This window comes from Eubalaena glacialis, chromosome 13 (genome assembly GCF_028564815.1).
Source record: "Eubalaena glacialis isolate mEubGla1 chromosome 13, mEubGla1.1.hap2.+ XY, whole genome shotgun sequence".
NCBI classification, from domain to species: domain Eukaryota; kingdom Metazoa; phylum Chordata; class Mammalia; order Artiodactyla; family Balaenidae; genus Eubalaena; species Eubalaena glacialis.
The window spans coordinates 52,964,886-52,978,659 of record NC_083728.1 but is presented as its reverse complement, the minus strand read 5'-3'; the positions used below and the strand labels follow the sequence as shown (position 1 = coordinate 52,978,659).

At 42.6% G+C, this 13,774-nt stretch overlaps 1 protein-coding gene across 1 annotated transcript in view; it reads left to right on the top strand.

Annotated features, from left to right (window-relative positions):
• Positions 1 to 13,774, top strand: part of CFAP61 (cilia and flagella associated protein 61) — a 255,942-nt gene that overhangs the window by 110,531 nt on the left and 131,637 nt on the right. The window contains exons 15-17 of the mRNA XM_061208391.1: positions 2,759 to 2,836; positions 4,987 to 5,193; positions 8,071 to 8,205. Coding sequence (XP_061064374.1) covers positions 2,759 to 2,836; positions 4,987 to 5,193; positions 8,071 to 8,205 — 420 coding nt within the window. The remainder of the gene's footprint in view (positions 1 to 2,758; positions 2,837 to 4,986; positions 5,194 to 8,070; positions 8,206 to 13,774) is intronic.

Sequence of the window (13,774 nt, the reverse complement as noted above, 5' to 3'; positions counted from 1 at the left end):
ATCGCAGAGAAATGAAGACCTGGTCACAAATGTTCATAGCAGCTGGAATCAGCCCAGATGTCCTCCAACAGGGGAATGGATAGGGTGAGCTGTGGCAACTCCATGCCATGGAATAGTGCGCAGCAGTGCAAAGGGATGCACCGGTTTTTTTTGTTTGTTTGTTTAAGTATAGTTGATTTATAATGTTGTGTTAGTTTCAGGTACAGCAAAGTGATTCAGATAAATATATGTGTATCTATACAGTAAGTCCTTGTTGTTTATATATTTTATATATAGTAAGTAGTGTGTATCTGTTAATCCCAAACTCTTAATTTATCCCTCCCTCCCCTTTCCCCTTTGGTAACCATAAGATTGTTTTCTATGTCTGTGAGTCTGTTTCTGTTTTGTAAATAAGTTCATTTGTATCATTTTTTTTAGATTCCACAAATAAGCGATATCATATGGTATTTGTCTTTCTCTGATTTACTTCACTTACTATGGTAATCTCTATGTCCATCCATGTTGCTGCAAATGGCAAAATTTCATTCTTTTTATGGCTGAGTAATATTCCATTGTATATATGTACCACATCTTCTTTATCCATTCATCTGTTGGTGGACATTTAGATTGCTTCCATGTCATGGCTATTGTCAATAGTGCTGCTATGAACATTGGGGTGAATGTATCTTTTCAAATTAGAGTTTTCTTCTTTTCTGGATATATGCCCAGAAGTGGGGTTGCTGGATCATATATATGGTAGTTCTACTTTTAGTTTTTTAGGGACCCTCCATACTATTCAGGAATGCACTGTTGATTCATACATCAGCTTGGGTGGATGTCCAGAGAATTATGCTAAATGGAAAAATAAGCCAGTCCCTAGAGGTTACATACTGTATGATTTCACTTATATGACATTTTTGAAATGACAACATTTTAGAACTGGAGAACAGATCGTTTGTTGCCAGGGTTAAGGATGGAAGTGGGGCAGGAGGCAGATGGGTGTGGTATAATAGGCAACCCAAGAGATCCTTGTGTTGGAACTGTTCAGTATCTTGACTGCAGTGGTGGACATATGAACCTACACAGGGGATAAAATTGCATAGATCTTAATACACACACACACACGTGTGCGCACACACGCGAAATGGCATCAGTGTGGGTTCCCTGCTTGTCATATGATACTAGTGTTTTGCAAAGGTTACCGTTATGGGATACTGGGCAAAGTGTAGAAGGAATCTCTCTGTATTGTTTTATACAACTGCTGGTGAATCTGCAACTATCTCCATAGACATTTTAATTAAAATTCAAAAAAAAGGGAAAGCCAGTTTCCCTTGAAGCTGTAAACATTAATTTACTAAGTCTTAGTCCTTGAGTACACGTATTTGCAGTAATCTGTGCAGCAAAATGAGACGTGCGCACACCGCTCTTGGCTGCAGACTGAAGTATGTTGGTTGTCTCAAGAAAAATGTTTCTGCAGTTGTTTGAATTGCAGGCTGAAGCAGCACCGTTGTCACAGAACAGCTGGCAGACAAAATATGGTAATTCAGTCCTGGGGAGTTGGCAGACTTTTTCTTAAAAATGAATGAGGTGAGAGTGTCACTCCAAGGAAACAACTGACAGCATGTGCTCCCACATGACAAAGTCCACGCTTTCAAGAAAAAATTAGACTTTTAGAAAGTCAGTATCTGCCATCATGAGCTTGACAGCTTCCCAAAACTTAAAAAACCTTTTTCTGATGAGATTGGTGGTGATATTACCAAATGCAATGTTTTGATATTTTGTAATGAAATAGGTCAACATTTGGAAAATCTGCATAAGCTTGGTGAATCAATATTTTCCGGATGGACAGTACATGATGTTACAAAATCATGCATGGGTAAAAGATTCAAAGTGCAAAAGAGACCAATAAATTTTAATGTAGTACGGTATACAAAGTTCACTGACATGGTTTCAGAGCCACATTGCAACTTATCTTTAAAACACTACTTACTACATGTTGAGTTTTGGTGGTGCATCAAAGGAGAATATCCATAATTATCTGAAAATATTATTTAAATACTTCTCCCTTTTCCAACTATGTATCTTTGTGAAGACAGATTTTTTTTGCGTATATTTCAACCAAAATAACATGTTACAACAGATTGAATACAATACAGAAGTAGGTGTGAGAATCCAGCTGTCTTCCATTAAGCCAGATATTCAAGAGATTTGCAAAAATATGAAACAATGCTACTCTTCTCTCTAAATATTTTTATCAATCTAAAACATGTGCTTTAATTAATAAATTCAACAAAAATTAATAAAAGAATTCAAAATTTTCTCAGTTTTAATTTCTAATATAGAAAATAGTGGTAGACATTACATACATGAACCAAAGCTCTTTGTATCCTCAGGACGCAGGGGGCCTGGGATGACAGTGTTTGAGAACCACTGATGTCATGCTAAAGAAAACAGATTCCCAGTCAAAGGAATATTGTTTGAATCAATAGATCCATCCCGTACCAGCTGGTGATCTTGGCAAGGCAGCCTCCCAAGCCTTATTTTCTCATAAATGAAGTAGAGATATAATGGTAATACTTACCTCAGAGGGTTGGAGTGAGGGTTAAATGCATACAAAGAGGGCATTTAACCTATTACCTGGCCCAGAGGTAAGTGGTGATAGGATGGTGGCTTTATCATTGTCGTTATGTGATCACGGTTGAAACCCTTTATTGACAGCTTACGGAAACACTAATAGCAATATTTTTTAGGGTCTTAAAATATCTGCTTCTCTTGTCAGGATGGAACACCACTGCAGGCATTTGTAGCCGAAGTTGCAGAACAAGTAGTTGGCATTGCAGTGATCAGAGATGAAATGGTAAATTGTGAAGTGGATACTACTTCCCTTGATCGTGCCTTTTCCTCTCGTGAATTAGCACACAATGTCTCTTTTGAAGTTTCATTTTTACTTATTTAGGATGAATGTCTCCTTTTCTGAAGGCTGTAGATCTGCTTACATCCCACTGGGCAGCCTTTCAAGTCTCCATTTATTTTTCGGTTCAAAATGTTTAAAATATTACAAAGAATACATGAAAATATTCACCATCTAAAAATTCAAATAACCCTCCACCACCAAAAAAAAGTCCCAGCTCCCTCCCCAAAGGATTACCACTATTAAGAGTTAGGGATTTGTCCCTTCCAACATTCTTCCTTGCACTTATTTTCATGCATTGTGTGTGTGCCTGCGTGTGTGTGTGTGTTAAGTGGACATCTAATTTTATTTTGTCCCAGTGCATAGCCAATTATTCCAAAGTATTTATTACTGAGTAGTCCATTCTTTCCCTACTGATTTAAAATGCTGCCTTTATATTATTAAATTTCCATGTGTCTGTGTCTATTTTTGCTCTCTATTCTGTTCCATGGATTTATTTGTTGATATCTGTTGCACTATCACGTGCTTTGGTATCTGGTAGGGAAGTCTTCTCTTATTTATATTTTTTGCCTAAAATTTCTTGGTTAAACTTGGGTATTTTCTTTTCCAGATAAACCTTGTAATACTATGAATTTATTTGTGCCTATGTAGATTTTACAGAACAATTTAGGCAGAACTGATAATTATAATATTAAGACTTCCCTTCTGGGAACAGGGCTTCTGGAAGATACCCTTTATCATGTTAAGGAACTTCTCTCCTATTTCTAGTTTACTAAAAGTTTTTGTTACGCATGGGTGTTGAATTTTATTAAATGTGTTTCGGCATTTATTGAGATGTTCGTATGACTTTATTTCTCTAATGTGTTCAAACTGTCCGTGTTCTTGGATTCATATCTCTTTTGATTCAATATATCTTTAAGAATTCTTGGAGAGTGGGTGGAAGAGGGTAGGGTCTCTGAGTCCACACACATATACAAGTTTTCATCTGTCCTCACACTTGAACACTCATTCAGCTGTGAATAGAATTCTTATGCAAATTATTTCTCATCAGAGTGTTGATGTTTTTACTCTCATCCTCTTCCAGTATCCAATGTTACGGATAAAATACAGTCTGATGTAAATAAATGTATGTATGTTTGCTTTCTCTCTTGAGAATTAGTTTTTCCCTTTTATTCCAAAAATTCTTATGAAGTATCTTATGCCTCTTTTGAGCTTGGGAACATCTTTCTTCTATGATTTCATTAATGATTTCTTCCCTTTCATTTTCTCTATTCTCCTCGTCTTAAATTCCTTTTTGGATGGAAGTGACCCTTCACTGTCTCTTACCTTTCTTCTTGTATTTTTTAATCTCTTGTACTTCTTACTCTTCATTCTAAGAGTTGTCCTTGATTTTATCTTCCAGATTCCTAATTTATTGTTCAGCCACATCTAGTCTATTATCCAGGCCTTCTACTGGAATTTTAATTTCAGAGTTCATGTATTTAACTTCCAAGTCTCTTCCTTGTTCTCTTATTGTTCCTTTTTTGTAGGAGGTTGTTTGTTATGTTTTATGCGAGATCCTTTTTTGGTATCTCTGAGGACACTGAGTAGAATTTTTTAAAAATTCTCCTCCGTTTGCTGGATAACCTCTGTTTCCTCTGGAGTGAGCTGTATGTTCCTCTAACTGGTCTTTTGCATTTGTCAGTTTTCCCCTAAAGTCTCTCCATGTCATAAATGAGAGATTATCAGTGTGGATGGTTGGCATGGGCTCTTTGACGGTTGTGTATATCTGCTTCTCCATTGCATTGCTCTGGCCACTGGGAGGCTGTCCATGAGCAGGGACTCAAGGCTCTCCAAGTTTTTAGCACAGCTGTGAGGAACAAATTCCAAAGCTCTGAGCCACCCTCCAGAAGTAAGCCATCAAAACAAGTGACTTTCAGGAAACATAAGTTTTAGCTTTTAAAAAATTAACAATGAAAATGAGATAGTAAATAATAGGAGGGAAAAACTCATCTCTCACTATTGTACCTAAAGTCATTTTTAAATGATGTTTCTCAGAAAGTGCATGCCGTTTGTTTAAAACCTTCTTAGATGTCCTTTCTTACCTCTTTTTTTAGGATATAGAGTACATACGATCCCACTACAATATTGAAGACTTCATATACTTTAGTCACCACCAGCGTGAAGAGCATGGCCACCTGTATCACTTTGCCCTGAACCCCATTTTTCAGCACTACACCAAGTTTTTTCTAAAGGAGATCCTCCGTTTAGGATATAAGTCCTGTCTCTACTACCCTGTTTACCCACGAGCCAAGGAAGGCAAGGTAAAAGAATGTCTTAAGTCACTTTTCCAGCAGATCTGTGTCACAGTGTCATTTGTGTCGTGTGCCATATTTTATTTCTTCTTCACTCCATGTATTTTGATTATAACGTGGCTCTGAATTTCAAATGGCCATATTGAGTTTGGTCCTTTTCTTACAGTACAGTGAAAACCCAGAAGGCTTTGAATTTCTGAAACCATCACAACCCATATAATTAGTAGAACAAATTGTTGGCTTTTCCATATCTACAAAGCAGACACTGAAAGCTATGGAAAAACACTCTAAGGGATGTGAAAATCAAATTATTTCTCATGTGAATTAGTGAATGCCAAAATGTCCTATGATGTTCTTCAAGCAAAGAGTGTTCTAGTAGTGAACCCATAGAATAAATTAGCTCAATCCGTAATACTGGTGTGCTATCACGGCATTGCAAAACAGCAGTATAACATGCCCATAAAAGTGATGGATAAAAAGTGGAGATACGTGTTACTGATGTGACCTTTATGTAGTAGATACCTCTATGTCTGCATAATACTTGTACTTACATAGAGCAATATTTCTATAACAAACTCGTGTCTACTGTGTATACATTATGTATATTGTGCACAGATAGCAAGCTCTTGCTTCCTGCTTCCGTGTATCCTGCTTCAGTCTCCTTCATAGCACTTCTCACTTGCTCACATTCTGTCTTGTGCCGTAAAGCTGGAGCTGTTTGTCCTGTTCAGAGCTGCAGCCCTGTTACGTAGAAGAGTCCCACACACTCACACGTGCTCACACGTGCTCACACGTGCTCACACGCAGTGTCCTGCTTGCTCACAGGCAAGGGCTTCTGGGAGCTGGATCCCCAAGCAGTTCTCTCCTGCAAGATGGTCCCTCTGTCACTGACAGTGTTGATGCAGACTTGAGGGGTGTTGAGAACTGAACCCCCAGGTAGAAATTTCTACCCCCCTAGGTAGAAATTGTCCCATAAGATCCCATTCGTGACCAAAAACTTTCTTAGGCTCTGCCTAGAGTCTGACATTGTCACGTTTCTTCTTAGTTACCATGGTGAGCTAAGTGGGTTTTTTAAATGCTCTGAATTATTAAACTTAAAAACAATCTGAGGTATATGGGTACATACACATAACAGTAATTTTACCAATGTATCTTATTTGACAAATGCCTTTTGGGGAAAAACAGAAGGAATGGAGGAGAAAGAAGAAAAAACATGGAAAAGATAGGTAACGAATGTAGAATATGCTCTAGTGATGATTTTTTTCCTATCAAAATGCAGCCCTACAGCAATGTGAATGCACCAGATTTGAACCTGGGACATGGGAAATTTAACAGTTTTGCCTTCAAATCCTGGTCCTGCACAATCTCTTTGTACTTCACATTTGGCCAAGTGCCAATTTGGTGACCTTTAAGGATGTGATATTACATTCTCAGTTTGTATTCCCAGTGTTGCCTGCCTGTGCCCAGTTGGTAGAAAGTCCTTTTGCATGCATCCTAAAACATGGTGACTTGAACTGAATTTATTGAGTGTTCACGTATTTCCCTCCATGGTGTGGAATTAGGACCATGTTATGTGCTATTGTATATATAACATAGAAACACACTTGGAAACAGATTTCCTCTCTGTCTGCACCTCTAGTTGATTTATACACGTACTTTAAATAAGTGCAAGAAGCAATACCAAATAGTACAGGTAAGAATCTCCAAATTCTGCTATAAATCCCCAGTTGACTGCAGTACAAGTGAGCTTTTGGCTGACATGATGAAGACGGTTTTCTCCATACCCTCCTGCCAGAATATGTACTGAGAGCTCTTCCAGGCTTAAAAACACAGCTTTGGCTAGAGATCCCTGGGTTCTGTTTTTCAGTGTGTAAAATCAGGCGGTGAAGTTCAGTAGTGAAGGATTTTAGAAATCCCTTCCAGAAGCTCTTAGAAAGACCTAGGGGCTACTTTTAGAACCACAAATAAGTCATGTGTAAACCACGTCATTTATTAAACTACAGCTACAGTTCCGTTTTACTTTCTTTGCTTTCCAGGTTAAATTCGGTAAATGTCTCATTAAAAATTTTTGGTTTGACAGTTTAACTCTTGAGGTTTACACAGTTGAAATACCCAAAGCTTAGGGGTTTCACCAAAACCCCTAAGATTTCATAAATGTGAAAGAAATAAAGATCACCATGTTCAGTTTTCTCTGCCAAGTCTAAAAATTGGATAAAATTAATATTTAAAGCATTCACCTAAAACATGATTTATTGTAGCCCATTTCAGTAAGCATAAATCCAGCTCATAATTTAGTATTAATATAAAGCAGAATAATCTGATCCAGCCCCCTTCCCCCTCCACTCCCCCACTCTCCGGTTTTATCCTTTTGTTTTAAAACACTTATCTGATCAACAAAGGTCCAGCTGAAGTAGCAGTGACTTTTCACAAACACGAGGATTTTCACATCTGCGCCCTATTGCCCCTCAGATGACATTTTTATCTGTGTGCCTTCTTAAAGCAGCTTGTGTGAAACACGCAAAGGTTACCAGGACGCAGATAACACAGCTTAATGGGGTCAAATCGAGCTGATTCATGATCACTACGGAGAAGAATATCCTCCTGGGGAAAATACTTGTGCTGAAAAATCCCATAAACCAAACCACTTGTTTATCTGTCATTCCCACAGAGATAGTAATGCAATTACTCCCGTAATTATCTTCATTAGTGTCAGGCATTATCTACAATTCATTCCTCTGGTCGAAGAGTATGTTTGTTTATTTGCTGGTTTCCCCCCCTCTCCGGTTTGGCCGGGTTGGGAGTTTTGTATTTGTGGAGGCGCGCGCCGGCAAATGGGCGCGCGGCTCCCACGCCCTCCCCCCTAAAATCGAGGTCGCTGTCTCCCAGTTCCAGAGCTCCAGCGCCCACTCGCTGACGTCCGCCCTCCACTACTTGGTTCCCGTGCGGCCCCGACGACAGATTGTCTATCCCCTGGAAAAGCTTGGCATCAACGCCCCATCAAAGGAGGTCTCCAAGGACGCGGTGGGTAGCCGGCGGCAGCAGGCGGGGCGCAGTGCCAGCGCGGGCGGGCGGGCGGGCGTGGCAGATGGGGCGGCACTGCCTACGCGGAGCCGGAGCCCAACGGCTGCTCCTTCATCCTGGAGCCCAGGCTCCCTCCCAGCGGCCCCTGCCCTAGGGTGGTGCCTCCGCAGCGAGCCCGGAGCAGAGCGGGCGCCATGTGGTCCCTCGTGACGCGCTCCCGCCCCCCAACCGGGGACGCTGCCGCGGGCTGCTGCGTCTCAGTACCAGTGGCTTGGGGTCCACCTCCCAGCATCTTTCTGGGTTTAGCCCCCTTGCTCCAAAGCAGACTCCCCTTTCCTTCATGCTCTGCTTTGTCGGTTTGAGAACCTAGGTCTGGCTGCGTGAGGACACTTGGGGCTGAGTCCTGAGCTAGGTTTGTTCACTCCTCCAGGGGGAGTCCGCATGAACAGGACCGTCTCAGCTGTCCTGGGTGGCAGGGGCTTTGACCTTAGAGAACACAGCCCTGGGACACTCTTAGTACCAGAACAGGAAAAGGGACCAAACAGAACCTAGATTTCGCTTTCAGTGGAAGTGTGCGTGTAAACAACCATACACAGAGCCGTGTTCAGGAACTTGGCTGGAAGCGTGACTTTGTCAGGCTGACTTACATGTAAGCTTGTACTGTATGTGCACACTTCCACTTAAATACGGTAGAAAAACACCCCTCAGTGGGCTGACACTTGTTCTTTGTGAGAGAGAAAAGAGGAAAGTGGAAAGTTTAAACTCTCCAAACGCTTAGCCAAGGAGCTAAAAATGGTGCTGGAAATGGTGCTCAAATCAACACCCCAGTTTTGCAGGACATGCATCACCCCATGGTCCCCAGCTCCTGCTTTACATATGGAGGGTGGGTCCACCAAGACCCGTCATAGAGGCAGCTGCTTATTGTGACCCAGGCTGCTCTAAGTCCTATGTAAAGTCCTAAGTCTTTATATTTGTAAAATAAAAAATAAATGTATATTTATTTCCTAAGTTCTAACTTTGTATTTGAGTAGAGACTAAAAACAAATAGCAATTCTTTTGCCCTCCCCAAATCTTCATTATGGAAAATGTGAAGCATGTACAAAAGTAGAGCAAGTTCTACGAAGCAGGGATTCTCCTTCTGTCTGTGCTCCTCGTCTTCTTTTTTTAATGTACAATCCCTCATAGACTGATAGTTTTGTGAAATGTGAATTCTTAGAAGAAGGAGATTAAAGACAGAGACCAAATTCAGGTCCTATTATTTTATCACTAGGTTTAACAGACGCAGAATTACTCTGCCCACTTGCTCTAAAAGCTTCTGAAGGCAGATGGGCACGTGTTTCAGCCCACACGATGGGCTGCGCAGAAACAGCTCCAACAGGGTTCAACTCTTGGCCAGTTTTGCATCTTCTACGGCCCCACCCACTTCTCCTTCCTCCCTTATCATCTTGCAACAGATACATGTCAACACTTCATCCAAGACCACAGGTGTGTCCTTAGGTAGCAGGGCCCCAGCATCACACTCTAGAGAGGAAGGGGCCCCGGGCAAATCTGCAGGACCGTGGGGTCGACCACCAGGGGGTCTGCTGGTGTGTGGAGATCCTGGGATTGGACTCCTTTGGAATGAGAGCCAAGAGAGTGCGTCGGGGTCAGGAAGGGTGGCCTCATCTATATCCGTCACTGAAACACAGCTTATGTGATGTCCTGCTGATCCCAGGAGAAGCGACCACAGGTACAAAGTACAGAGATGCAGCTTCTGTGTGAGAGGTGCTGCCCTTTTGCAGCCACTGCTGAGATGCCTTTGAGTTGGGATAGGCCACGTGGCCAGGCCGAGAGAAGCCCTCACTCGTCAGCGGCAGCCCGCGGCCCCAGCGCCTTCAGCCGGTCCTCAGGGGGCGTGAGTGGTGTGGCTGGGGGGACGGGGAGCAGCACAGGGCTGCCACCTGCTATCAAGAGCCGTGTTCCTGAACCTCTGGAGCTTCCCCATCCTCACCCCACCCCCACCCCTGGGAATCTCCAGAACTGGATGACTTTGAGGTGAGCTGGAGCTCCTGGTGGGGAAAAAGCCAGAGAAAACATTTTGTTTCACTTAAAACAACCCTACCGGGACTTCCCTGGTGGCGCAGTGGTTGGGAGTTCACCTGCCAATGCAGGGGACGTGGGTTCGAGCCCTGGTCCGGGAGGATCCCGCATGCCACGGACCAGCTAGGCCCGTGCACCACAACTACTGAGCCTGCGCTCTAGAGCCCCATGAGCCACAACTGCTGAGCCAGCGTGCCACAACTGCTGAGGCCCGTGCGCCCGGAGCCCGTGATCCGCAACGGGAAGGGCGTCCGTAGTGAGAGGCCCGCGCGCTGCACTGAAGAGTGACCCCCGCTCGCCGCAACTGGAGAAGGCCCGCGCACAACAGCGAAGACCCAGCGCGGCCACAAATAAATAAATTTGTAAAAAATAAATAAAATAAAATAAAATAAAACAATCCTATCATGACTTCCCAGGTTGCTATGAGTTGAAATCATTGCTTAATCATTTAATAAGCTTTTCCATGGCCGTCTCTCTGTGCTGTGTCCCCACAGAGCCCCGGCTTATTTCAAGACATAGCAGAGGATGGATTTTGTTTAATTAATTAATTGATTGATTGATTGATTGATTTTGGCTGCGCCGGGTCTTAGTTGCGGTACGCAGGATCTTTGTTGCGGCATGCATGTGGGATCTAGTTCCCCGACCACGGGTCAAACCCAGGCCCCCTGCATTGGGAGCACGGAGTCTTACCCACTGGACCACCAGAGAAGTCCCCAAGGATGGGTTTTTAAATCCCTGCTCCAGGAAGACAACCACTTACCAGATGGGCGGGGCTGGTGCTCAGTATCGGACACTTTGTGCTGTGTTGTTTACTCTGTTGGTGAATTCTGACTTTTTAAGAAGTACTTTACTGCTGCTTGTTATACTTATTCTTGAGAAGGGTTTAGTAAAGATTTAGATTTAGTAAACAAGGTTTAGTGCAAATGTTAGAAATCTTAAAGTTGGACCAGAGGATTATCGAGAGCATAATCCACATGGGACGAGCCTAGATGTTCAAACGTTAAAATACTACATTACATTATTTTAAATTTTAAAAAACATTGCAGGCGGATTTAATGTTTTAGGCTGATTATCTGAGTCAAGGTGAGCCAGATGGAAAATTTTTAGGAGGACTTTCTACAGTGTCCTAAGCACATTGATTTCTTAGCAGAGCAAATAGTATTGCAGCCATTGAAATTGAGCGATTGTCTTACTAAATGAATCCCTTTTTGTCCCTTTAAGTTTTACACTCCCTTCTGCCCGGAGCTACGAGCAACCCTCAGCGCCCTCACACGTCCGCACACTGCTCTCGCTGGGCACTGGCCTTTCATACTTTTTATCCCATCTCAGACTGACCATCCGTTCCCTGGCTTTCACCTAGGAAGCCAGTCTTCAAGGGAACAGATCACTTCAGGCATGAGTAATGGGATAGAAAGTGTTTCATCTCGGTGGGTTGCCAATTTGACTCTGGCACAAGCCAGCAGAGATTGAAATTCATCACTGTGTGGCAGGGTAGCGTGCTCCCCCCACCCCAAGGTCAGGTAGCTGCTGCCTGGTTTAGATGAGTCGGTGTCCCTGCCACCGAACTGTCCCTGTCATTCGTATCAATTGACAGTGTGCCCCGTGTCAGGTCACAAGAAAGGACCTGGAAAACATGTGAACGGTTTTCATCACACATCACAGAGGTAGGCCCGGAAGATTCATCATGTCGCCACAGTCAACCAGCAGAGATATGTGGATAAGAGAAGGCTTTTTCCTAACCGTAATCCACGTGGCATGGACCGAGAAGATTCGTTTCTTAGCTTGAATGGGCTGTCTTGGCCTGTGCATTTGCGTTCTGAGAATTATTCTGATGGGAATTTTTAATGAAATGAATCAGTGTGGCCCACTTGCATGAGAACTATGATCAGGGAAGTACTCAGAATTTGGCTGAATGAACTGATGGCCATATTAATTAAAGACTGTGGACCAATTTGACCCACACTTAACTTTCGGGTGGTTGTTTGGGCAAGCTGGCTTGCTGTCCTTCCTGCCTCCCCGTAGGGATTCAAAGATGACCGTGACAGGGGCCCTGTCCTCGGGGAGGGTACAGCCCAGTGTCAGTATTAACGTGGGGCTGCTCAGGGCTGGTTAAACCAGGGATGGGAGAGGGCTGCATGGGTCCCTGAGAGTGAGAGCCAGACTCGGGAGGAACAGCCCTGCCGGGGTCAGACCTGTTCTGCGGAGTCCGTTGGGAGGGAATGTGTCTGGTCGGAGGCATGGTTTCCTTTCCAAGACTGGGGTTTTAAATGACTCTTACTTGTCATATTAAACACCAGAAAATCTGCTTTGAACTTAAAAAGCTCCTACCTTTGCTTCAGTATTAAGAGATGCTCCCCATCATCCACTTCAATCACTTTGGTTCTCTATGTTGATTTCTAGTATTCATAGAATTACAGTGTCAACTCACCTCTCCATTTTTTTTTTTTCAAAATTTTTTTGGACCGGATCAATCCATCATCTTTCAGATGGCAGAATCATCTCAGGAATCAGACTTTCAGAGTGATCAACGCCTGTTATTTTTTTTGTGGTTGTTTATCGGTGACGGTCTGTTTAAATCTCAACTAATGAATTATTTGAAGCCTCCGTTTTCCCTTTGTCCTTCTACAAAAGAAAAATGACGGTTTGTTTAACCCCCCTTCTCGGAGCTAAGTGCTGGCCCGATTTTTCCTAGTGTGTGATCTCTCAGGAAGATGTCACGCTCTGGCATTCGGTTACCCTTTGAATCGCCCCTTTCATCTGGGCTGTTCTTCCCCAGTTCAGCTATAATTACCATCTGATGGACTGTTGCTGGATACTGTTTCACTTGTACATCTGCTGCCCTAGGAAATTGCATTATTCTCCCAGCACCTGCTAGCTTTTCCCCAGCTTAATTGTTTCTCCAACCCCTTCCTTAAACTTGGAAACTTTCACTGCCCACGTTAGACTTTCCTTGGTTGTACTTGTGTGTGTGTGTGTGTGTGTGTGTGTGTGTGTTTAAATTAGCCCTTTAGAATCTCCTTGGTAGAAGTTTCTAAAAATGCAAACCCATATTTTTCAACATCATATATGCACTGAACATTATTAATGTGACCATGGTGATATTTTCCTGAAATGAAATTAACCCACTTTAAATCACCACCATGAGTCCAGTTTGCTTTTTCAAGCCACTTCCCTGCCATTTCCTACAGTTACCCTACCTATGGGAAATGCATTTCCTCCTATTTATGATGAACCCTTTTCTCTGACATTCTTAGAATAATATACATAAATTCCTTTGTGAGGTTTTTTTTTTTCAAACAAAGAATACAAGTTGTATGGTCATTTCTTTCCAATCCTTTGAATACTATCTAGTTTAGTATTGTACATAGTGTATATGTGTACATCAAAATGACGTATGAATCAGTGATTTATTCTCCTTGTTATCTAATTCCTCCCTCTTAGAAAGGTTACAGAGTAATAAACAACAACTACTACTACTATTACTAACATG